The following is a 27622-nucleotide window of genomic DNA, read 5'->3' on the forward strand; positions in this document are numbered from 1 at the left end:
CCACAACCATAGCCTGCACTAATCCATATACAGCAATGCCACCCAACTAATATTGTAGTCAACCTTGCCTGCAGCCCTAATAATGCAGGATTTCTGCTCCATAACCTAGGTTTTAAAAGAACCTTTCTATAAAGAACCTCAGATCCATGCTCAAGATTGAGTAAGAGTGGCTGATGAGAAACAGAAGCCTTCAGCTTACTCAAATAGAAGTAGGGTACATCAAGAAATAGCAAGACAGGTATATGGCCCTTTCTGGACGGGAAGCAAACACAGTACAACTTAGCATTCCTGACTGCTGTAAAGAACAGGTCTGCAGAGGCACTTGCAAGAACTCCTGTTCTCTTTTCCTAAAAAACAAATGAAGAAATGTATGACTTTTACACAGATATCAAACATACTGGCCAACTGTAGCATCTGTGGGGTGTTCATATGACACTCTCCCTCACACTTTTTTCCCAGGAGCACCTGTTCAATGATATCTATCTTCTTGGACAGCACATTCAAAAAGAGATCAAACTTAACTACATACACATCTTCATTTGAATTGGAAAATATGATAGTAGGTATCTAAAAGTCCTTCCTACATTAGTAATATTGAAAGCATTATGTATGTGCTGTACTAAACTAAGCTGACTTCCTCTTTAAAGGAGCCAAAATCACCCTCTGCTGGAGTCAATGCACTATTATCTGGGAACAAAGAACAAAGTTTATTGCAGCTTATTCTTCAAACTAACTTCAAACTCAGCCATACACATTCACCAAATACACAAACAAATAATGTGAAGTGTCTGTTGCACGACTTAGTTTAGATAGTAGGAACATCAAGTTTTTCTTTCTGGAAAGAGTTACAACCACTGAAATCATAAGTGAACCAAAGCATATGTAGCATAAATCCAAAAACCAGAATCAGCCATGCTTCTCCAGAACCACAAATGCCCTGAGTTTCACTCAAATCCACTACTGCCAAAAGCAGCTCCAGGAGCTCCTCACTAAGATGAAGAAAATTAAACTAACAAAGACTCATACAAAGGAGTACAAGAGATAGGCAGGACTGCTTCAATTCCACTGTCAGTAAGGCTACAGCTGTATTATTTAATTTCACATTATATCAGTAAAGTACTCTGCAATATGACCTAAAACAGCCTTTAATAAGGCAAATCATTACATTTTTCTCTCCAACTATGAGCCAATCGTCTCAAAAATCTGCACAACACAGGCAGAAAGATATGGGAACATAACAGAATTGAGCAAGAATAAGTCACCCGCAGAACATCATATGCACTGAAGGAGTAGTACACCAAATTCTGTAGCCAGAATGTACCACAAGTAAGGCACAATGAAAACTCATCACAGTAGATCCACATAAAAAACTATAACTTTAGGAGAGAGAAGCTACATGAAACGAAGTTGGCTTTAAGAGAAACTTTTAATTTAATTTCTCTACTTGTGACTCAAGTTGGAATGGATTTCCCTTGATGAAATCAACAGCCTGATGAAAAAATGGGAGGCACAATTAATCTCTTAGAAGACTTGAATACAACTATAGTGAAAAAATTAGGATATTTAAGTTATGGTCTTGCATCTAAAAATTCTGTTACAAAATGTATATTCTTTCCTGAATAGTAACATAATTACATTTCAAAAAACAAATATTTTAAAAGTTTCAAATTAGAAGAATTGCAATATTGAAGATTAACTTAAGCTACTCACCTATTTTCAAGTGGGAGAATAACCAAACTGAAAACCTAAAACTACTTTAAGCATTTTGATAACTCCATCCTGGTTTAAATTTAGTCCCTTCAAATTTAATCAGTTCTTTAAAAGTTTAATATGAAGAGCACCTATATAAAGAAGCATATGCATCACCAGTTATTTCTTGATACTCTCTATGTCATGAGGTAGAGGAACGGAAATTCCACCCACTACCCACTAATGACACATTCGTCGTTAAATAGACTGATTTTTTAGATACATGGTCCTCTGGAAGCTTGACTAAGGTCATTTATATCAAGACACAGTAGAGCCTAAGTACCAAATCCCTAAATGGTGACATTAAATCTTCAGCCTCTATACTTTGTTCTGGATTAGCAAACAAACTGATCTTTTACTTGCTATGTTCAAAAATCAGTTAGAAAGTCTGCCATAAAAAACAAATTTTGCTGATTTTCATTATTCTAATCACAACAAGGAATTGCAAAAATTTGGAACAGACATAGAAAAAAAACCTCTAATTCCATTAAGAATCTCAGTAACTGGATTCTCCACTCAAAAAATAAAGCCAGTCTACATCTTTAAGGAATTCATTAGTGATACTACGCAATTCTTTATTTTACCCCCATGAAGTTTTCAGTAAAGACAAAAGAATAAAAGTCATCACAATACCTTTCTAGTTCACAAAAGATTAGGAAAACTGATTTGTTTCATCTAACACTTTACTATCTTGACTTCTTGAAGGAGAGGAATCTGGCAACTGAAAACTACTTACAACAAATATAAAAATCTTTCAAGCAGTTCCTAAGTACTTTACTGGGAACTCTTTAACCCAATCTTTCCATCTAACCTCCTTTTAAATAATTTCCCAATGGGAAAAAAGAAAGGAAAAAGGTAAGAGGAAGAAGATCAGTTAGTAAGTGATAAAAAAAACATAATGAAACAGATTAATACAATCTTCATGAGTGCTCAAGCAGATTGCAGCTCATGCAGAGAAAGAAATAATTCAGTGTTATACAATTAACATTTTGAGAAGTGAAACTAACTTATGAAAACAAAGACACAAAAGTTGTTGAACAAATTGCTGGGAGTATGAGTTGATCATTAATAAGTCTGCATGAACTAAAAAAATGGACTGAGGTAAGTGGAAGAAGGGATGTCTTCCATTTACAACTCAATTTACAACTATTTCAGCTTCAACTGATTGTACAAAGTAAAATTAGACATTAGGATCTTTTGAACACAAGCCTAGGGTCTGGGAAAAATTAAATTAGTACAAAAAACCAGAACAATATCTGTTAATGAACAAACCAGCTTGAACCTCAATGGTTCCCAGTTGAACTTATCACTAAGAGCATACAAATGTATGCTAACAAACATATACACCAACACTCAGTTCCCTTGATGTTAGTATGTCACAGGAAGGAATCACTAGCACATTTTAATAATCACCTAAAAAGGAACCTAAGAGATAGACATCAGCAGTAGTATTACAGATGACTAATAGCACTGACCTAAAAACATTCCAATATAATTTGAAATAATCTGACAGATTTTCATATATTGTAGAAAAATCGATAAAACTCATCTCAAAGATGAGCAATGGCTCACTAACATCACAGAAAAAAATAAATACACTTAATTTCACACCTCAGACTCACCTTTACCTTTGAACAATTTTCTGTGGGACTTTTAGTATTTGTGTACTTGAAAGCAATTAGGAATCCTACTAAAGTAGCTAGCTAATGAACCAATTTAGCAAATAGCATGATTCAGTTAGTATCCCTGCAACAAAGAGGTATTTGATAACAGCCAGGGGCTATGTCACAGCATAACTGGAGATACTATGTGATTTCCTAAGTGCCCTTAATAAGGAAGCATGACCACTCCACAAAAAAAAGCAATCCAATATGAAAACATCCTGCTGCACAACACTTGATCTTCAAAGACACAGACCATGGCTGCAGTTTTGCACAGTGCTTTTATTGATGTGGCAATTGCTTAGCCTCAACAGATCTAAATGATCTGAACTCAGACAGACTGCCTGTATCCAGTGAGGAAAAAGGATAGAAACAACACTACATTAACAGTAAGGAGTACTAGCGTTACTTGTGTTATTTCCTAGAAAATGTTCTCCCAATCCCCAAAGGGTATTTAGCATATTTTACAATGGAAGAAAATTTATTGTAATTGTTACATTTTACCTGACAAAGAATAAAAGGTTTCTGAAGCTTTTATTTACAATTGCCAATAGAGTCATATGATGACACTTTGAAAAGTCTACTAACTGTAATTTAACAAATTCAATGTGTATTTTTCTAACCTAAAATATGGGAAAATAAAGCTTTTTTAAACATTTGTTATTGGGAAGAACAAAACAATTTTAAATTTTTCTTTACATACCGTAACAATTATCACCTACTAGATTTTGTAACATTACATATGACAGCTGCTTCCAAAGCAACAAAATTTAGAGAATTTTATCACACTGACAGGACTGCAGCTCTGTTTTCTGTACCCTGAACTTTTTATTCTTTCTTCAGGTCATGACAATCTTTCTCCAAACCAGAAACTTCAGAAGAAACATAAGTAACTTAGATTGTCATAATCAAAAACACAGCAGACAATTTCCAAACACAACTTCCACCCAGGTAAGACATCACAAAGCTAAATAATTTTCATTTTGGACTCAAAGCTCAAAATCTCATGTAGACTTCACAGTTAGCATTTTGAATATCTCAGTATTAGTTCCTCACACATTACTCCAACTATTTCACACCTAAATATATTCAAAGAGTGAGACACCAAAAATTTCAAAAATTAATTTTAGAAATTGAAAACAAACCAGGAAAAGAGTTCTTTGAAGATGAAGTAAATTAATAATATAGGAAAAATTTTTGGTTTCTACACATTTTTTTCACTGAGATGTCTGAGGTGCTGCCCTGGGAACATTGCTCTAGTCAATTACTATTTGAATAATGGAGTGAAGTTTAAGCAAACATCACTAAGTAGCATTTTAATTATTTAATTATAATTGATGTTTACTTAAGAAACAAAAACATGGCTTGAACAACACTGAATTCAGTGAATGCTAATACAATTAACACATTTAAAGTCTAAACTTCAGTTGCTTCCACTGAGGTGAGTATATATTCTATAAAAAAAACAGTTCAACTGTTTTATGTTTGACTTTTACTAAGAAACATGCAAGAGAAATTCCATCAACAAAAAGTTCCATAGTTTCAGCACCTATTTTCAGTTTGACGACTGAACTGTGAAATAATAAATAATAGAAGCATTACTGATAAGCAATCTTAAGATGAAAACATGAATCATGTGATACCTTACAGGAAAGTAGTATCATGTAATGCAAAAGGTCATGCAAAGAAGCAGAAAATACCTGTACAGAGCCACCATGTCTGTCAGAGGGCAGGTGAGCCCTCAAATGATGTGGATTGGTTTGCTGTGAGTCCCAAGCTGCCCGATGGTCTGTTGACTATCATTTTTGAATGTATTAGGATTTATGCAAAAGAAGAAAAAAAATTTAAAACAAACAATATGTGCATTAATTGTCATTTTTTAAGAAGTACAGAAGCACTACACACTCAATCTCTATATAGATTACACTCCAACATTATCAACATACTTACACATGCCTTCATAAAAATTTTCACAGAGAGCTGAAGTAGCTAAACCTCAAAATTCTTAGTAAGAAAAAGCACACTAAAACAACCCTCCAATTTTGGTTAGGTAAACTGACAGAGCTCTGAATTCCTAACATTTTTACCACCTAAGTCATTAGCCTGGTTTAAAAAAAAAGTGAAAATATTATATATACATGTCAGAATGGAAAGAGAATGGAGGAGAGACAGCAAATAAAGAAGTGTGAGTAGAGAGAAAATTCACTACTGATTCACTACACTATACCATAGATTCAAAGGGGTAAGCTTTTAGGAGATACTTATGTATCTCTACATATGTAGATTTAACAAAGATCTACTTAAAGTGAAAGCAAAGGACACCTACAGTCAATTTTATTTTCAAGTTTTAACAAAAACATAGCACAAATCATTACACAAAAGACACAGTAATGCTGATAATCTTACACGAGCAGTTTACCTGATTTTTGGATTGTTGCATTCTGTCTCTGTGCTGATATGCTTCTCTGTTTGAAGACATTGCAGGGTCTGAATGTATTGAACCCACTGGAGTAGGCTACAAATATAAATAATATGTAGCAACTGGTAAAAAAAATAAATTTCTAAGTCTCATCAAAAGTTACTGGCTTGTAACAGAAAATAATATTTAAATCTGACAGTTTCAAGTAAAACAAAATTATCAGATTAAAGCAGAAGCTTCACTAGATATTTACTAATACCAACAAGAAAAAAAGCAAACCATGACTTACAGAATGTATTGAAGTAGCAATTCTAAGTATTATACATTAATTTTCTGAAAGATTTTAGGTTGATACTTTCTGCAGTTAGCAGTTACAACATTCTGATCAAAAGCTTAAAGCAATTTTTTAATGCTAAACACTGAAAAATATACTCAGCAATAAAAAAAATGCTACAGTTCTTTCAGAATCACACAGAGAAGAGTGAAGTGCATAATCTGAAACTGGTCAAACACATACATATTAGCCGTCCCTTCCCTACATAATAAAAAGAAGTGAAACAATTTGAGCAGCTGAAGAAAACTCCATCATCTACTATTTCTTAAATTATACAGAGTGTTTCCTGAAACCTTAGAGGCACCATGACGAAATATTCAATGAACTATGCAATATTTTATCATAGTGAACTGATAAATACATTGAGTATACCGCATATGCAGCTATATAGCTCTGCATTTTAAAAATCCTGGGAACAAAAAAAATACATGCAGTAATGACAATTACTTGCAAAATGTTAAGTTCCTTCAAAAAACAACCTGAATTTCCACCACCTCATTTTGGATTGAGCAGAGATATACTTTGATAATAAGAGCACATTTGGAAAGAGAATATGAAGCACTCAAGGCCATAGATTAAGTCAGAACATGCATCAGCAGATGGACTTGTAATAGCAGCTGTTCACAGCTCTATCAGCAGCCTTGAAAAGCACGTCTTATGAAATTCAAAACTGATCATAGAAAAACCCATTATAGTACTGACAGCACAACTGTACTCACCAACTGTTTGCCAATCCAGTCGTATTCATAATCAAACATATAGCCTTTCCGATCAAGTAAGTCTGTGAAGAGCTTTCTTAAGTAGTCATAGTCTGGCTTTTCAAAAAAATCTAACCTTCTTACATAACGTAGATAAGTAGCCATTTCCTCTAGATAAATAAGAAATATATACATATGCTATGATCTGTTTTAATGGAACTCAAAAAAATTCCCACCACCTTATTTCATTTTAAAGCAACTTGTTGCTCTCTCACCATAAAACCTGAACAGTTGTTCACCATGAATCTGTGAATTACCAGAAAGAAAAGCTATTTAATAGCATTCTTTGAAATGCTACCATATTCTGAGATATACTACCATATTCCAAACATATCATAGCAAGTAACACCCTACTAATTTTTCCTTCATGTTACCTGTTGAGATCTTCTGTTCAATGTTCTAATTCTAATGCACAGTGTGCAAAAATGTGTGGAGAGAAATGCCTCTACTTTGTTCTTTCTTTCCAACCCATTTTACAGAGACAAGACTAAGGAAAGGTAAAGAAAGGGGTATACAACATAAAGCATCAGTCTTGTGTCCACAAGGCGTACTGTGGACACGCTTTCCTTTCATTTGTCATGAGCTACTCTCAGCAAATCCACTTTGCCTATCAATGATATTTTGATTAGCTTTCAAGGTGTGCACTTATATTTTGGCAAAATCATGTCCATGCCATACATGTCCCCTGCTCCAAACACTTTATTACAACTTCTAAAAAACATCCTATTTCCTTCTGTCCCATTTTCCAACACCTCATTGATTCTCCTTGTACTTATAGAGACCTAGAAGTCACACCTGAAACTTGCAAGTAATTTTAAATATTAGTTCAAGGTGTTTCTAATGCAGCTTGTTTTTTATAGGGTATTAATAGGGTATGATTTTTATCAATATTAATACGGATATGATACCAGATTTCAGCTGAAAAGGCTTGCAAAATTTTCAGTGTGAAGATACTGATGCAGGTGCAGACTAGCTGATTACTGTAAGCACACATACAGTATTTCTTTTAATGCTTCATTTAGAAGAATCTATATTTGAAGAACAACAGCATTAGCTTACTGCTGCTTCAAAGGACAATGCTTCTGTCCGGGCCCAGTATTGTTCAACTTATCCATCAATGATTCAGACAAAGGGGCAGAGGCCTCCTCAGCAATTTCACTGACTACACAAAGCTGGGAGGAGTAGCCAATAATCCAGAGGGCTGTGCAGCCCTTCAGAAGGACCTCAGCAGTCTGGAGCGATGGGCACAGAGGAACCTTCTGAAATTCAGCAAAGGAAAATGCAAGGTCCTGCAGCTGGGGAAGAATAATTCTGTGCAGCAGCACAAGCTGGAGGCCAAACCTGCTGGGAAGCAGCTCTGCAGAGATGGACCTGGGAGTCTTGGTGGACAACAAGCTCTTCAGAGCCAGCAGTGCACCCTGGGGGCCCAGAAGGCCGATGGAATCCTGGGGGGCATTATGAAGAGCAGGTGGTCAAGGGAGGTGATCCTGTCCCACTACTCAATGGCTATGTCCAGCTCTGAATTCCTCAATAGAAGAGAGACATGGAGCTCCTGGACTGGGTATAGCAAAGGGCTACCAAGCTGATCATGGGACTGGAGCATCTTCATATGAGGAAAGGCCTGTTCAGCCTTGAAAAGAGGCAACTGAGAGGGACCTGATTAATATATACAAATATCTAAGGGGTGGTTGTCAATAGGATGAATCCAGGCTCAGCTCAGTGGTGCCCAGCAATAGCAGGAGAGGCAATGGGCAGACACTGATGCGCAGGAAGTTTCACTCAAACATGAGGAAGAACTCCTTTACTGTGCAGGTGACTGAGTACTGGAACAGGTCACCCAGAGAAGTTTTGGAATCTCCTTCACTGTAGATACTCAAGAATTATCTGGACACAATCCTGTGCCATGTGCTCTGGGATGGCCCTGCTTGAGCAGGAGATTGGACCACATAACCTCCTGTGGTCCCTTCCAACCTGATCCATTCTGAGATACTGTGATCTATTACCCATACTGTATTTTTAAACTCCAGCAATTACCAGTTTCACTTTATAAACCAATACACATTTTTATGTAATAGCAGACATTACCTGGGAAGTTTTCACACAATACTTCTATTGGAGTTGCTCGTTTAGTGTCTCCAATTTTCTGGTAACGTTCCTTTAATGTATCCGCCTGTGACAGAAGAACAAACAAGCTTCTGAAGTTACACAGCTCACAGACACACATTCAAAAAATCCCCAAACATGTCAATAAAAGCCGATGATCTGAAAACAGGACAGAGGCAGATATCAAAACCCACTACCTTTAAACCTTGCCATGGAAGACTTCCTCTGAGAAAATACATAAACATATGACCCAATGCTTCCAAATCATCTCTTCTACTTTGCTCTGAAACAAAATGCAAATATTATTAGAAACTTCCATCTGTGTAATTTTACATTATATCTAGAAGACTAGCTTCCAAATTATATAAAAATAATTGTTACGTATAAAGTACTTGATACCAAACTGAGCATTTGAGGGCATTCTTGTGTACTATGGACTGCCTTAAGAACACAGCTAAACCCAGAAAAAAAGCAGATGCAGACTGCAGGTATATTCATCTCAACAGCACTTTAAAGAAATTATCATGCTGAAAGAAATCATTCTCAAAAATGCAGAAGGGATGTTTTTTTGAGCTACTGGAAAAACTTCAAGATTTAGTAAATTTTAGGATTTAATAAAATGTTAGGACCAAATGTTCATTGTTCTTGCAGTAGGAAGTTAATTAAAATTGATCCAATGTAGAATTATTTGTAGATGGTTTAGAACACAAACAAGTTTGGCTCCTGCAAAGAGAGCACAAGTTTGGCTCTGATAAGAGAGCACATGTACTAAAGGTAAGAATGAGGTTTTCCTAATTTTGTTTGAGGATAAGTACATGTTTAAAGAAATTGCTTTCATTTGGCCTTTCTATTCATATTAAGAGCAGACTTGCTTCATTCCCGAAGAGTTTCAAGTATTCATTGTACAGTTACTAACCTTTGCCTCTGCAATAATTAAGCACTATCATCAAAAGACCAATACAATCAAGGATATGGGTAGTTCCCCAGAGAGCATTACAGATTGCTAAATAAGAGTAAGTAATGATTCCATATGACTATGCTTTCTGTAGCCATATAACTTTGACAACATTTTAACACACTATTCTTCTGAATTTAGGGAAATCCCAAAATATGCAGATCTTTCTCTTCATTAACCTCCCAGTCAGAATCTACACTTTCTGTAATCTCACTTTCCCTTCCTGAAAATGAAATGAACTGGAGAAGAAGCAGAGTAACTTTATCCCTAAAAGAAATTATCTTATTGAAAGGTAGGGTACCAGCAACATGCTAGTAAGGGCTGCAGAGTATTTGTATTTCCTTCAAATAGCTCTCTGAATAAAGTCATGTTATTCTCCACATAAACAAAATACCTTCTATTCCATATACAAACTCCCAACTTGGCACAAAATTACCAGAAATAGTTGATCAAATGTCTCTTCTGAACTAAAAGATTACTGACTACAGGATGTTCAGTAAGTATGTATTTTATATTTCCTACACCTGATGAGAGGGGCTTTGGTGATTTTGAGCAAGTTTTGATTACACATTTAAAGTCTTTCTAGTAGCTATGCATTTGTTATGATAGCTTTAAATACTATGGATCCTAAAATACACTTTTTATTCAAGGACAACATCCTTCCTTACTCATACACACTAACAGATAAAGTTAAACGTCAATAGAGACATATTAAAAAATAACTTTTAAGAGAATGCGAACCTGACAGCCTCCCTCTTCACTGAAAACACTTATTTTTTTACAAGGGTCAGCTGTCAGACTGCTGCGGCAAACTCTCCGTGTGTGGAGACACGAGGCTTGACTCCATTTCAGAAGGCTGATTTATTATGTTAAATATTATATTAAAATGCTACGTTAAAACTATACTAAAAGAACAGAGAGATCAGAAGGCTACAACAAGAACAGAAAGAACAGAATAGAATAACAAAATCCTGTGACTGCTCACGGCCTTGGCACAGGTGGCTGTGATTGGTCATCAATGGAAAACAATCCACATGGACCAATCACAGATGCAACTGCTGCATTCCACAGCAGCAGATAGTAATTGTTTACCTTTCTCTCCTGAGGCTCCTCAGCTTCTCCACAGCCTTGGCACAGGTGACTGTGATTGGTCATCAATGGAAAACAATCCACATGGACCAATCACAGATGCAACTGCTGCATTCCACAGCAGCAGATAGTAATTGTTTACCTTTCTCTCCTGAGGCTCCTCAGCTTCTCAGGAGAGGAAAAATCCCAGCAAAGGATTTTTCATAATATCATGGCTACATTAGACCATTCAAGCAGCTGAGAAAATTATCTACAGACTAAAAATACCACCCTAAAAAATTGTCTTATTAACACTATTTTCAGAGTAAACTGTATCCTGTATGCCACTGTCTCTGTAAACACAGAGCTTGAGGACCTTCACTGCTCTGTATGTCTCACTGCATGTTAATATATATATATGTGCAAAAAAAAAATATATGTATGTGCAAAAATATACTACGTATCACAGAACATAAAAAAATTGTTGGAATAGAATGATTCAGGCTCTTTAGGAAGGAGAGGCAAGGGAGACCAGGAGCTAATGGCATCCTCCACAGCAATAGCCAGCTGCGTGTATGGAGCTTAATCCCCATTTGCCCCCATTTCGGGGATGGATGAGGAGCTGACCTAGAGCTACTGGGGAATGATTAATGGGGAGTGCAGGGTTAGGTAGCCACAGCCCTCCAGCCAGCAAGACTGAGCAACTGAGTTCCCATGGTGGTACATCCCTCCCTCACCCCTTCTAGGCCACACTGTTAACTGAAAAAAAGCTCATTACATCTCAGCACCTGGGCTCAACTTTTCTTGAGTTTATCAGAAACCCTTTGCTCCCAGGAGTCCCTGCTGTCTAACAAACTCATGTTTTCTTTATGAACAACCTAACTATTTTTCTTGCTTGTGTAGCATAACATCCCTGTTCTCACACTTTCAACTGTGTGCCAACCCACACAGTGGCCAGGATGAAAGATTATTATGACTAAAGCCCACTCTCTTGTGACCCTATAAAACTGGTCTAAAATGAGAACCTTTGAGTTCTTCTGGACTGCAGCAGCTGTGACCAGCAACATCTCTCTCTGAGCTGGGCCTCTCAAAGCCCACAAACTCTCAAGTTTGCTGTACTCAGACGATTGCTGGACAAAAATGAATTATAGGCCAATATCCCTCTCCTCATGGCTCAACTCTGCACAATGAAGAAATGCAAAAGCACCCAGAGTAAGTATTTCACTGCCTTTGAGGGGAATTTTTTCATAGGTACTTTACACTGATTCTGCCTGTGTGCATAAACATACACATATGCTACAGTAAATTTTGGGAGAAATGCTGCTCTCTTAGATGTTCAAGTATATTGGATATCAAAGTTAAGCTTGTTAAATAAGGTTAAGTTATCAGATAGGTTAAATGCTGTTAATTGTTAATTCCTACATTGAATTGTTATGTTTAAGGTTTAAGTAAAGGTGTAAGTTAAGGTTAAATACTTCTGAGTGCTGTTAAGCTTTTAGGCTGTATTCTTTTTTATACTTGCCCTCACTGTCCTTTTATCACTTGTCACATGCACCTAAACACACACACAGCCCTAGACAGTTCTCAGTTAATTTCAGTTTTGACTGGATTTTAATAGGGGTTTGGGTTTTCTCTTTTTCCTTGGTGTAACTGACTAGTAAGTGGTAGAGTGAATCTTGCAAAGAACTTTGTTGTTGCTTAATATGAAATCAGGCTTTTACTGATACCCTTGCTGATGATTTTTTAAGTGACCTCAAACACTCATTCATAACAATATACAGGAACCACCTCATGTTCACAAGCCCTGGTCCTCACAGGGGAACCTCAACCACTCTGATATCTCCTGGAATGACAAGACAGCAAGGCATCTGTAATCCAGTAAGTTATCTAGCTTCCCTCTCCAAGTGACAAAGAAGGTAAAAAGGAGATGTGCCATGCTGGAACTTATTCTCACCAACAAGGAGAGGGTGGTGGGAAATGAGAAGCTCAGGGGAAGCCTTGGCTGCAGTGATCATGAAATGCTGGAGTTTGAGATCCTAAAGATAGTGAGGAGGGAGCAAAGCAAACCCAGTACCCTGAATTTCAGCAGATGCAGCTTGGCCTCTTCAGGGATCTGCTTGGCAGAGTTCCATGAGATAAAGCTCTGCAGGGTAGCAGGGTCCTAAGAAAGCTGGTTAATATTTAAGCATTAATTCCTCCAAGCCCAGGAGCAATGCCTTCCAACAAAGTCAAGCACAAAACAGCAGGAGGCCTGCATGGATGAACAGGGAGCTCCTGGATGAATCCAAAAAAATAAAAAAAAAAAGAGGCAGCATATTGAGAGGGGAAGCAAGGACAGGTAGTCTGGCAAGTATACAGAGAAATTGTCCAACAGCCAGAAATCAGCTTAAGAAAGCTAAAGACCTGATAGGATTAAATGTGGCCATGGATGTCAAGGGCAACAAGAAGAGCTTCTGTACGTAAGATGATGACACAAGGAAAATTATGAAAAATGCATGACCTCTCCAGAAGGAAACAGGAGGCCTGGGATAGAGAGAAAGCTGAGGCAAAAAATTACACATGTTGTGCCACTGAAAGTTTAGATTAGATATTGGGAACATTAAATTACTTTTTTGCCTCCATCTTCCCTGGTATGTATTCCAGTCACATCACTCATGTCACAGGAAAACAAGGGCAGGGACTGGCAGAATGAAGAACACTGTAGATCAGGAGCCCATCTAAGGAACCTGAAGGTGCACAGAGCAACCAACATAATCTAGCTAGATATGTGCTAAGCATTTGACACTGTAACACAGGATATCCTTGTCTCTGAACTGGAGAGATGCTGATTTGACAGATGAAACAAGTGGATAAGGAACTGGCTGAGTGGTCACACTGTAAATCATGTTCAAGAACTCCCTGTCAAAGTGGACACTAGTTCCTTAGGGGTCGTACTGGGAACACTGCTGGGTGACACCTTTGCTGGTGTCATGGACAGTGGGATCAAGAGCACCCTCACTAATGACACCTGGCTGTGTGGTGCTGTCAGCATGCTTGAGGGAAGGGATGTCACAGGGGGACCTGGACAGGATTGGGAGATGGGCCTGTGTGAGCATGACAACAAAAAGTGCAATGACCTGCACCAAAGCTAGGGCAATCCAAGCAAAAATACAGGTGGGGCAGAGAATGCAGAATAGCCCTCAGAAGGATTTTCACGTGCTGGTGGATGAGAGGTGGGACATGACCCCACAATGTGCACTCACATCCCAGAAAGCCAAACATGTCCTGGGCTGCATCCCCAACAGTGTGGCCAGTAGAGCGAGGGAGGGGATTCTACACCTCTGCTCTGGTGAGACCCCACCTGCAGTGCAGCATCCAGCTCTGAGGTCCCAAAGATACAAAGGACATGGACCTGATCAAGCAAGTTCACGAAGACATTCAGGAAGGCAGTCTGAGAGTTGCTGCTGTTCAGGCTGGAGATGAAAGGCTTCAGGGAGACATTACAGCACCTTCCAGTACCCAAAGGGAGCCTGCTAGAAAGCTATGCAGGGACTTTTACAAGGACACGTAGTGACAGGACAAGAGTTAGTGGTTTCATACTGATTAACAGTAAGTTTAGATTAAATATTCAGGTGAATTCTTCAGTGTGAGAGTGGCAAGACACTGAAACACCTTGCCCAGAGAAGCTGTGGATGTCTCATCCCTGGAACTGTCCAAGGCAAATTTGCATGAGGCTTTGAGAAACCTGGTGTTCCACCCTATGGCAACAGGGTCAGAACTGATAATCTTTAAGATCCTTTCCAACCCAAACCATTCTATGATTAAACAAGTTACCATTAGACAAAAATAAACACATCCTGTGTAAATATCAGACACGTAATCAAAATTCAGTTTGCTTTTCAAGTAATTACCAGTTTTGCATTTTGGTTTGTTTTTCTTAAAAGGTTTGGAGGCAATCTTCTTATTTAAGGAGGAGTAAAAAATTTTATTTTAAAATAAAGTGGTTGTGCCACTGTTGAAAATGTTTTAATAATCAGAAGTCTATCCTGCTAGTGGAGATGAGAGCCCAGTGTCAAACATGTAACAGTCACATTAAGCGGACATCACCATTTATACCTCAAAAATATAGCGGATGCTTCTTTTTTTTTCTTCTCAGGAAGAACCTGAGTTCCAAAAGTCAGATTTAGAAAGCTCAAACCCTACACTTGTGGTGCTGGAGTATGCCCACTAAAGAGCAACAAGGCTGGTGAAGGATTTGGAGCACAAATCCTATGAGGAGCAGCTGACGGAGCTGAGGGTGTTCAGAAAAGGAGGTTCAGGGGAGAGTTTATCACTCTCTACAACTCTCTGAAAAGAGGGTGTAGCCAGGTGAGGGCTGGCCTCTAATCCCAAGGACCAAGGAACAGCACAACAGGAAAAAGCCTAATGTTGTGCCACAGGAAAGTTTACACTGGATACTAGAAACATTTGCTTCTCCAAAAGGGTTCGCAAACACTGGAAAAGGCTGCCCAGGGAAGTGATTGAGTCACCATTTCCAGAGGTATCTTAAAAGCCTTGTAGATGTGGCCCTTAGGGGCATGGTTTAGTGGGGGATTTGGCAGTGGTGGGTTAACAGTTGGACTCGATGACTTTAAGGATATTTTCCAACCAAAGTGATTCCATAGCTTTGCTTTATCGATATAGTACTTTATTCCTGCCTGAGAAGTGTGAATGGCTTCTCATTTGCTCATATTAACGGTTATGCTTACAGTAATTGTGCAATGTTTCTATAATCAATTCAAAGAATAACCTAATTAGTGATTACCATGCAGTGATTAGCAACTGGCTCACACAAATTCAAAGGGGTGTAACTGTTTTCACTAGAAAACCTCTCTGTAGCTGTAATAAACAAAGATCTGAGTGCTCATACCTTTCTCAAGGTGAATTTATTCATTCAATAATAACAACTTTTATATTTATATACATCCTGTAATTTCTTTAGCTTGCTGGCATAGCCTTTAATGACTCTGACAAAGCCTTATTAACAGTGTAAGCACCGAAAAAAAAAAAAAAGGTGCATTTCAAAGAGATCAGAAAAGCAAGGAAGCATTGAAAATCCAGGCTACTGCAACCTATTGATTTCTGTGTATTTAATAAGCATATCTATTTCCCGGGCACTTCACCCTGCCATGGTATACTTATAATATGAATGTATTATGCTACAAAAAGATACACCTCATCTTTCTTATAAGGAAAGCTAACAAAGAGGAGAATTCCCAAAACATGATCAAGATGATGAGATTAAAAAAAAATTATGCCCATAAACAGTATTTCCATAGGGCCAAATTATATTCTGCACAATACACAAAATTTGCAGTTCTTAAATACTATAGACTGAGAAAAACTGTAACTTGAAAGCAAGATGGTTTATGACAAATCACAACTGTTTCTGTACCTAAAAAGCACACGTACCTTTTCCTAAATGTGTATTTATACTCATGTATCTAGCTGTTCCTGTAAGGCTCTTGTGTTCTCGATATGGTATGTGCTTCTTTGTTTCTGGATCTACATACTCCTTTGCTAAACCAAAGTCTATAATGTGAATAATTTGCTGGGTTTTGTTTCCAGGTCGTCCTATTAAGAAGTTCTCAGGTTTTACATCTCTGTATATCAAGTTCTTTGAATGGACATATTCCATACGAGAAATCTTCAATAAAAGAAACAGACAAGGAAGTTTAGCTTAAGTTTCAGGTTGCCACATTAAAATGTGTTAGAATCTAAATATCTTATATTGGCTTTATACACAGAAGAAACCACCCCTCTTAATATCTTAAGACCAAAGCAATATTGTTCTTAAGGAAGTATCTCCCAGTTAAAGTCAATGAAAATTGCACACTTCTTCCAAAGCAGATACACCAACTGGTTTATTGGAAACTTTCACACTGGACATTAGTCATGAATCTTACAAACAAAAGACGTTTCTGTATCTCAAAAGAGCTCGTATGTTTTCTGCACATTAAAAGTAAAACCAGAAATTATGTCACCAAGAAGTAAGCAGCAAAGTTTGATGTAGATCTAGTACATGTTAAAGATATAAATGAGAGGAGCACTGAAAGTTCATCACTACGCATATAAAGTCCATTCTATCTGGACTGCTCTCCATAAAAATTTCCACATTCAGAAGAGAACAGGAAGTAGTAAATAAAGCTGATCTTTGAATTTGTGAGGACTTGAGCATTTAAAAAAAAGAACTTGGCCATTTGGCTGTAAATAAGTTCAATGTGTCTGTATGTCTGCAGTTGGAGGCCTGTTACACAATTATAATCATGTTTTAAGCAGCTATTTTTAACCATTATAGGTAAAAATATCATTACTTCGGGAATTGGAAATCTGGTAAACAAGCACAGCCTTAAGCATCCTTTCCACTTCCACCCACCCTCAAATTAGAACCAAATAAGGAAATCTTCAAAAAAGAGAGTAATTCTCTGTTGAGTAATTTTGTGCTATAATTTCTGGAAAGATTTGGGGAATTTTTTCATTTGTTTGTTTGCCTTCTTGTAAGAATGCCTAGGAAAAAAATACTTATGCTATTTAGGAGTCTCATAATACAACTGCTTGTGTGGGCTAAAATTACTTTCATTTCTTTAAGGTTTTCTTTTTTGAAAGAGTACGTCAAACTAAAATTCATGATTTTAAATTGTGATGAGAACTGAAAAGACACAAGCAATTACATACATGAACTGACTTGAAAAACTGGAACAAAGTAAATGAAAGCAATGTAAGAGTATTCCTGCTTAAACTGAATCACAAGCATTTTAAATATCACTAACACCAATTTAAAACATGAAAAGTGCAAATCTCCTAAGTGAAGTAATCATTTAATCAACTGAAGACTTATTCTAGTGAACACTCAAATTAACATCTATTCTACTTACCAACTGTATGGCTATCATAAGAACGGTTTTAAGAGAAAATGTCCTACCACACAAGTCAAATAAATCTTCCAGACTAGGTCCAAGTAGTTCTAGCACCATAGCATTATATTTGCCACATGGGCCAAAATAATAAACCTGAGGTATTCCATCTGCAAAATGAAAATACAAAGTAATGATAAGGGGTTAAATAAGATTAAGGTACATAGCAATACAATTCCTACCCAATTTCAAGTTGATCGTAAGTTAAAAATACATTTTTCACATAAAAACAAAAATAAACCTCATAGAAACTACAGGTAAAAGACACAACAGGAATATTGAAGACAGTCACAAAAATTTTAATGAAAATGGTACTATTACATATTTGACTTGTGAAAGATAGCAAGACTTTTATAAAAAATTGAAATTATAAACTCTCGATTAAGTTTTGTAACCATAAATTAAAACAGGGTTTTGAAATGCTGTGAAGAAAGGCTTAAATAAGCTCTTGTACAAAAAAATGCACTTAAACTTTTTAAATTAAGGCTATTCCTACCTTTAGGAATAAACCACCTTATTATCTAGAGAAATAATTTTTAAAAAATCAAAAAGATTAACAAACCCAAGAGTGCAATGATACATAAGTCTGGACTTTATAGTGTTAAATGAACACCTGCCTTAGAGAGACAGACTATCCAGAAATTTGAAAATATAAATAAAGCTTTATGATCCAATTTTACTTCCTTTCCATAAAATATGTATTGTATATCTATTTAATTAAAAATAACTTGATATAATTCCTTCTACTCATCTTGCACTTTTTCACATGCACAGGACAACATCCTCATTCAGCAGAATAAATTTTGTTTACTTAGGGAAGCTAGTTATTCCAGATCTTTGGTTTTTTGTTCTTTAGTACACATCTTCTCTTTCATTTATTCCAAATATTTAATACTCTGAAAAAAATGTATTCTTTTCATGTGAGCCTTTTCTACAGTGTCCAGTGTTTCAATACTGCACTATACAGAAGCACCAAACCTGTTTTCAGAACACTTTAATGAAACACTGGATTTCACCTTCATTCTCTGTAGGCCAAATGTAACTCTAATTCTGAGTGTTTTCTGAAGTACATAAAGCCTTCAATTTTTCATACCTTACTATAGAGACACTTACACTAAGGGCACAAATTTGTAACTGTATTTACTGCAGCATTGGGTAAAAAAAAATTTATAAAAAAATACTGTTTTAGCAAAATTAACATCAGATCAAAGCACTGTTTTTAAGAAAGTTTTCACTAATCTCTTTTCCTACAAGTCAGAATATTTAAAGAAGAACCCCTAAAAATCCAGCTTAACTGTTCAGTTAACAGAAGACTCAAGCTACAATTTGGTTTTCAATATGTATCATCACATCCTTCTCTATACTAATGTACTTAAAATGCATAATTGTAACCACTTCAGAAAGACTTCACAAGAGCAGCTTATTGCTACTAATGAAGAAGCACAGACCATATTACATCCTGTATCAGAATAAGGTATGAGATGGTGTTCTTCAATTTAAAAATATCATCCTGAATTACCAGACATATCTAAAACACTTGATCCTCTGATTAGATGAGAATACCAAAACATCCCAAAACAATGATTAACATTTACTAACTTCTGCAGTGCATATGGAGCACCCTGTCTAAAATTATCCATGTCGATAAAATAATTTGATATTAACAGTTCAAAGTACTAGAAGTTAGGGGCTTTGGTTCTTAATCAAAGTACTCTTAGTACTTTTGCTTAAAAGCAATAAGCGGGTATCATTCTGCTACTTATATTCTTTCTCCGTGTCTGTAAATCTCCAGAAGTCAGAACGTAACATGCTAATAAAAACTAATAAAAACTAAACTAAACTAATAAAATCATATAGGAGGCTTTTTCTCCCACTATAGAGATAATGTAAGCTCTATTATATAAACCTTTAAGAGATATTGCTTTAAGTTAAAAAAAAAGAAACTCTGATTTTTAGAAACTTAAGAAACCCCTATTTTGACAAGATATTTCACTACTTATTACCAATTAAGAAGATGTATTTTATTTCCATTTTGAATTACTCCAGATCAAACCACTGTAGAACAAAAGAAGAAAATACGCTGAGCGTTTAAGATGCATCCCAGTTGTCTCGCTGTGAATTTGAAGAAGCCACTGGTCTTCAGTTTCTTAATTAACAATTAATTTGATTACCATTCAATCCTTTCTAGTACCTTGACAGATCTTCTCCCAATTCTTAAAAATCCTTTTTAAAAAGTAGTACCCCTCCCCAGTTATAAGCAGAATACAGTGCTTGTCACACAAATGTCACTAAAAGTTATATATAACTTCCTCTTCTTCCATAAAAAAGGAAAATTATTTGTGGCCAAAAAAGTAGATTCACATACTTCCACTGAGTTACTTTAACAATTAAACACTTTCCTTTCTAGGTTTAGAACTCTGAAACTAGAATCCTTTTTTTTGGGTACGAGTCATATTTCCCTATCCCCAGATATTTATACTTGTTGACAAGTAAAACACTTTCATTTGAATGGGCTCAATTGACTAAACAATCCACAATACTTAGGTGACTTCCCTGTCATAAAATCATAAACCCAAGTTAAGCCGGTATGATTTTAATCCTATTTGACTCTTGATAAATGTCAGAGAAGTCTTGACTTGGAAATTAACTATTTTGAACATCACTTGGATTCCAGTTTCTTCTATACAAGTTAACTTTCATTAGCCACCTAAAACATTACTGATGTACACCTCTGGTCTCCAAAATCAAGTCCAAACACTCCAAAAGTACTTGACTATCCACTGAGAAGGTGGGGTGGGGAGGGCAGGGAGGCAAGAGCCCCCTAAAACAGTTATGTGAATATATGGATTATACTCTTTACTTTTCACTCAAATACTTTAGTTCACCATGTTTATGTATATGAAGTCCCGAGAGCTTTTAAAGCTGACAGATCTGACTTCATCTACAATGATGAAAGGATAAAATATTAGAATAAACAAAACATGACTAGTAGATCAAACTGTATCTGCCAAACCTCTTTAGAACAAAGAAAATAGTAAGCTATTTCTACTTTGGGACATTATCCATCTTGGCTATCTTTTTCAAGAACTTCATCATGAAACCTGATTTAAGCTTGAGAGCGCATGTTGTTTATGTAGCAGTGGATGTAGCAATGTGTTGCTACTGCATGTAGCCATATATATGACTAGCAAAAACACATTTATATCTTAAGGAAAACAATTCCATTTATTTGCTTTGACACAGATATCCCATCATAGCTTCAATTATTTTATGTGTGTGTCCTCATTCAGGAAAAAAAAATTAACTTGATAAACAGGCAGCAGAGACAGCCAAAGGAATATGTAACTCTCAGGTCAATGGCAATACCACTTGCATTTAACCTCATCCATTACTGACTTAATTTTAAGCTGTATCTTGGCAAAACATCTCTATACAATACAATCTAAATTTGTAAAGCTATTAAGGTAGTAAGTAGCTTTCCGGTGTTCTTCAGTTTCTTTTACCATTTCCTTTCAGAGCTTTCTCTAAACCAGTCAAGAAACAGACTGATGGTATCTGCATTACATCCTATTGCTTAGAATCTGTTCAATCAGACATATAAATGCCAATAAAATACGCAAGACTTCTCTTGCAGATCATGGTGTCGTGTATTCAGCTTCTTACACCACACCCTTTTATTTGCAGTCTTAATTTTCCTATGTGGCAATTCATTGGACACAAGCCAAATACTTTAAACTAGTTGGAAGATTTGCAGTAACAGTTGTCGTTCACAGCACATGCATACTGGTACTCTTCTCAAGGATACAAATTAACAAACTGCCACAAACAAAAATATTCCCTAGTTAGTCTATGGAATCTGAATCCTCTCAAAGGAAGCAATTATAAAGCTCAGTGCATTCCGACTGGAGCCAAACCAGCATACACAGAAGGTCACACAGTCTTTGGAAACATATCACCTCAATGCTACTGAAATCACGATCAGCCATGAACTATAAAACTCTAAACGCAAAATGAGACACTATGTCACCACAACACTTAGAATGTATCTCTTACTTACAAATATAAGAATATGTTTGCAAAAAGAAGAAACAGTAACAAAATAATTAGATCTATTTCAAAGGAAAAATCTTTAGTTATTTACATTACTAAAACAGAATTACAGATGCATTTTATTGTAATCATTATTAAATCAAATATCCATTTATCTAACATTCACTTTGTTCAGTGAATTGTCTTACCAAGCTTCCTTTCACAATTACAGCTATTGTATTCCTCACAACACCCACAATCTCTGAAATCTGTGTGATGTCACAATACAAAACCAATATACATTTTTGCATACAGCCAGGCTTCTTATAGCCAGTAACTACTGTTTCTCAGAAACATTATCATGTAACTTTATTACGCAGCTGACATTCTTATCAGATCTCTTGCATTTATTCCAGGGGGAAAAAATTACTTTAAATTCAGAAAATCATGTCCTTAAGCTAAATCCTAGAAAAGGATTGGCACAAAACAAGAAAATGCAAGCAATATCTTTATAATTTTGTTGGACTACACTTAAAAATAAATTAGGCATTACCATTTATGTTTATTCACATAAACACAAATATTAGCATATTCACATTAATAACTGAGCAATTCAACTTTCCTATTAAAGGAAGCATATCAGCAGCAAAAACTCAAAACTGAATCAGAGTTTTCACCAAACAGCTCATGATACAACCACAGGAACCATCAGTACACAGATCAGCAGCACCTATGAACAGATTCCTCTTCAGTGAAAAGATTCAATATTTGATTCAGTTTAAGTGCTCTAATACTATATTCTTAAATTAAGCTTAGAGCTTTATTTTCTAAGATCACCTGCATGTTTAGTTTTTTTAACTTTATCGTGATTACCAACCACTTCAACTAACTGATTATTGTTTATTCCCCAGTATAATAATGCCAGTCAAATTACAACAGAAGTAATAAAGCAGGACAGCATGACTAAAAAAAAAAAAAAAATTAAAGAAACAGCCATCAATTTAAGACCAAATTCTCAGCTACCTACCTAGAAGTATAGTTCAAAGCAATATTCACGTGAAGTTACTAATAAAACTCACTTGGCATTCAAACTGAATGTGAGCTAGCAAGATGTATTGAAAGGATATGAAGTGTGACAACTCAAACATTTCTGTAAGAACTGATAACATGTTATTTATATATGCAAACTAGGACAAGCCTGAACTGACTTACTTGTCAACTCTCTAGTTGACAGCTAGATACTTTGTCTTCAATATATATTGTCCTTCATTATTAGAAACATAACACCCTTGTTTTAGAAATTAAATAATACTCTAAAAACTGAAGTTCCAGTAAATTATTGCTGTTTTAACTAAGTAGTAGGAACATCTAATTAATATAGCTACACATCATGTTCATGTTTTCCCATAAAATCTTTTCAAACTTGCTTCAAACCTTTGTAACTTTCATAATGTTTATCCTATAAGAGCAGCAAGACATGAATCCCAAAATATTTTGAAAAATACAGAATGAGATAAATTATTTTAAATTGTTTCTAGAAGATCCATAAACAAAAACAATCACCTGACACAATAATCTAGCTGTAGTGCTTTGTTTCTAGCACTACTCTCAGGGAAACTTGCTATTGAGACACTTCCTCATGGTATGACAGAATATCAATCTAGTTAAATATGTTACAGTCTACCAACTGAGAAAGCAATTAAGAAATTATGATACTAAAATTTTTGTCTTGGGAAGAGTTATAGCAGAATACAGATGCTGATATACCACAATTAAATCATGCTGGGCTCCCGTTTCTCCCAGAGGCTAAAGTGGAAGGCAAGGTGGCTATCGCCAAGAGGATGAAGTAGACATGGTATCACTAGCAATCTGAGATCCTACTGCCCTCACAGTGACAGTGAAAGTCACCTGTAACTATCTTAAATGTAAAAGATATCTTGTCTTTCATGGGAAAAATCTGCTTCAGACGTTCCATACCCTGAATATAGTTGTACAAAAATAATTGGAAGCTGTCACTGAACACTCAGATCTCACACACCAGCTAAAGCTGGCCTGAACTGAAATGAAATGAAGACATTTTCTCACCTTAAATATTTTTGTCTTTACCTAGAGGAAAAAACACTAAACACTCAAGAACTGAACCTCATTCTTTAGCCTTTAGCCCATCAAACACATTTCCAATACAAAAAAGAAAACCATAAACAGCAATGTCTAACCTACTAGTCCACATTAAACTGTGTATAAGGCACCTTGTAACAAAGAAGTGTTCTTGCCTTAGGGTACTCTGGCCCCCCTCAAAAGCCGAAATTCAAAGTATTTCAAACTCACTCTGCTACATTCCCAAACCAAAATGTAATTATCAATCTGGCGAATCCAGACATTCCCAAAATGCTACAATAAATATTCTACTGAGCTTGACTACAAAATGGTGAGCAGACTCCACTTACTGTACGGTATCTGTCAAAACCACATTATGTCCACACTGAAATCTTCGTGAATCACTAATCCAACAGTAACTGTGTAATTATAGCTGTCCAAGTACTGTGATTCCGTTGTGTCAAAGGCAGGTTCTCACGATCTCAAAACCAAAAACTGTATTTTTAGATAGCAATACAGAACACGTCACATGAACGTTCGCACCAAACCACAATGGTTCAGGTACAGAATGCAATACTTGGATACTTAGCACTCATTTCACAATAGCCATGACCTTCTTAAATACAACACCTTTTCCCACTGTAGACAAATATATCCCATACATTGACTAGCCAATAGTAGTGACCCTGTAAGAAAAGTTAAAGGCTTCCAGTTTTTCAAGTAGAAGTGTTAGCTAGATTTCAGCTAAAAGAATAGATGTACAAAAGTTAAGAAAAATAAAACCTGACTTATAATACTGAGCATCTGTATTGTCTGAAATATTAATGCAGCAGTTTCACCAGTAGGTTAATCCACTGCTGAACAGATCTGAGACCAGTTTTGAGATATGTGATCTCAAAAATTACCTCAAATGAAAAAATAAAATCTAATAATAGATACCCCTCACTACTATAAACAAGAACTGCTCTAAGTCTGTTTTAACAGCAGCATTACAAACAGGAGTTCTACTAATTCACTTTAAGCAGCAGAAGCTGCTTGCCATTCTTTTGCTCCACTTGTCAGGTAAGTAAGTACAAAAGAGTTCTTATTCACTTTCAAAAGCTCCCAGTCATTATGATAATGACCCATTTATTAAGAGAGATTAGAAAAATCAGACAATGAAAGCCGAATCGTTTTTATGCTCTTCAACATGTAACACATAACTTCTTTCATTTACAGACTCCTTTCTGCAAAAGAAAACTGAACCATACTGAAAATACCTATCTGTCAGTTGAATTACAGCATAGTGCATGAAATACACCTACACCTTATCTTCTAATCATGCAAAGAAAGGCTGATAGCATAAAAGATTTATTCAAAAACCAATAAAAAATACAAAACTGTTTTCTATTAATTCCAAAAGCCTTAGTGCAATTTCAGGTTCAGCAATCATTTTTTTGGAGTACTGCACTTATGATAGTATGGTTTTCTTATATCTCATATTTGCATATTAAGAAAATACACATTAAACAGAATTTACTAGAAGCAAAGAGATGCTAAATTCCATTCATACGCTCCTCATTCAATTGACTAGAAACTTCTGCATACTGACTAATGCTTGCAAACTCCCTGCGGAAAACCTCGCAACTACTGAACGAAAAAATTATCACAGAAAAAAGAAAGCAATTTTCATAAAAATCTCTGTTCGTATATAAAACCTAAATGAAAGCTAAATAATGATGAAACTAAAATAAACGGCATCTTTCATTTTAAAAGTTGGTTTTAATAAGTTTGAAGTCCACGTCCCTAAAAAACTAAAACTTTTCAAAAAGTCCAAAAGCACTGAAAGTATTTGCTCTTTAAGAAAGATTCTTCACATTTTTTTTCTGACAAATACCTACATGTTACTGCACATTCACAGGCATTTTAAAGAGCATATTTAAAAGTAAAGTGACAGTTAGGCCTTCTTTTTGAGCAGATCCTCTCCAAAGGAATGCAGTTTTGAAATGTTAATTCTTACTCATGCAAGACAAAACCACTTTTTATTAAATACAAAGAATTAATACTCTCAATTCCAAAGTCTTTTTATACACAAAATCTTGTGCACAAAACCTGCACATCTATCATATTTCATGCCTATTTTCTCCTTCTTCTCTCAGTGTGCAGAACTACAAAAGAACCCTCTGATCTTTTTTCAGTCAAGAACGTCTTCCATCTTCATGACATTCAAGACACAAAACAACATGACTAAGCACAGAGATTAATAATACAAATAAATATATATTTTTTTAAAAAAACCAAGCTAAAAGGTCATTAGAAAGATAAGAAAAAGGAATAACATAAAAATAAATAAACAGACTTAGTAGACAAATATTGGCTGCAGATAAGGAAATACCAAGAAAACATATAATTTCAAAATGTTACTCTTTTCATCAAGGATGCCTACAAGATTAGAGGAAGTTCAAAGATGCTCTTTTAAAAAGGGTTTTTTGAAGGTAGATTAATCTGTAATAAAATTTTCTTTACTTGCTTTCAGGATGATATTGTCAGAAAACAACCTTATTTTCTTCTAGAGGAATTCATTCACATGTTAATACCTCTCCCTCCTCCTGCCACCTGCAAGTCAAATGGGATTTCACAGGGCCTAAAGGAATTTTATCCTTTAAGCTTCGGGTTATTTCACACCAAGCATAAGTCAATTTGTAGCATAAACTGTGGAATGTGTAGTTCTTATCTGTGAAAATCATGGGGTTTTTATAGAAAATAATGGCTCTGCTTACAAGACTGGGAGTACAGTTCCCTTTTCACCAACTGCTTCTGAAACCATAGTTTAGTAGTCACTTGCTATTAACACAGAAGCATAGATGTATACATGAGGAGAACAAGGGGAAGTGTAATTCAGTACAATTAAATGCAAACTACACAGTCCACACAGTTATAAAGCTATCAGCCAAATTACTACAAGCTTTATTACTACTGCAAATAAACAAAAACAACTAAGGAAAAGATTACTTCATTGTAAGAAAGCCTGCAAATGCAGATTTTTAGAAGCTTAAAAGATGGAAAGCTTCAGACAATTGCAACTTCTAGTATGGTGCATAACTGTGAAGGTTTCACAGAAACCTTCTATCTTCACAATTACAATACTTCAAATTTCTTCCAGCAATGGCAGCTATTTTTGTATCTCCTATGACAGACTCTCCTGTAACTTGCATACTGAAGACCACTTCTTTTAATCTCTCTCTGATCAAAAAACAACCACTGCCCATAAAGTAATACTGTCTATATGGATAGACCTGGCAAAAGTTTTTTTTCACCCATTATCTCCTGTTTTACATAGGAGGTTTACATACTCACTTCCTGAATTTATCACTTCCTGGATCAACTTAACAAAACTATGCTTTCAACTGTTCATGAGATAAAATTATTTCAATGTATTTTTGACAGTAAACATGCATGTCACCAAAAAATCAGTAAACTAAAACCAATTGTCACAGATTACATCAGAACAGAAACTACATAATACTGCAATGTTTTT

General features: G+C 35.8%; 1 protein-coding gene across 12 annotated transcripts in view; it reads right to left on the reverse strand.

Annotated features, from left to right (window-relative positions):
* The window catches only part of CSNK1G3 (casein kinase 1 gamma 3), a 71021-nt gene that overhangs the window by 9066 nt on the left and 34333 nt on the right, over window positions 1-27622 (reverse strand). For 11 of the 12 annotated variants that reach the window (XR_005952033.1, XR_005952034.1, XM_041395967.1 and 8 more), the window contains 7 exons: window positions 17941-18089; window positions 16478-16712; window positions 9222-9307; window positions 9007-9091; window positions 6883-7031; window positions 5830-5925; window positions 5111-5206 (listed from right to left, as the gene is read on the reverse strand). Coding sequence is in view for 10 of the 12 variants with exons in the window: in XM_041395967.1 (XP_041251901.1) it covers window positions 5111-5206; window positions 5830-5925; window positions 6883-7031; window positions 9007-9091; window positions 9222-9307; window positions 16478-16712; window positions 17941-18089 (896 nt within the window). In the remaining 2 variants the exon portion in view is untranslated. Of the gene's footprint in view, window positions 1-5110; window positions 5207-5829; window positions 5952-6882; window positions 7032-9006; window positions 9092-9221; window positions 9308-16477; window positions 16713-17940; window positions 18090-27622 lie in introns of all 12 variants that reach the window. The other variant, XM_041395964.1, reaches the window with a different exon arrangement.

The sequence above is a fragment of the Onychostruthus taczanowskii genome, unplaced genomic scaffold, assembly GCF_017590055.1.
Source record: "Onychostruthus taczanowskii isolate IOZ18803 unplaced genomic scaffold, ASM1759005v1 scaffold122, whole genome shotgun sequence".
Taxonomy (NCBI): Eukaryota; Metazoa; Chordata; class Aves; order Passeriformes; family Passeridae; genus Onychostruthus; species Onychostruthus taczanowskii.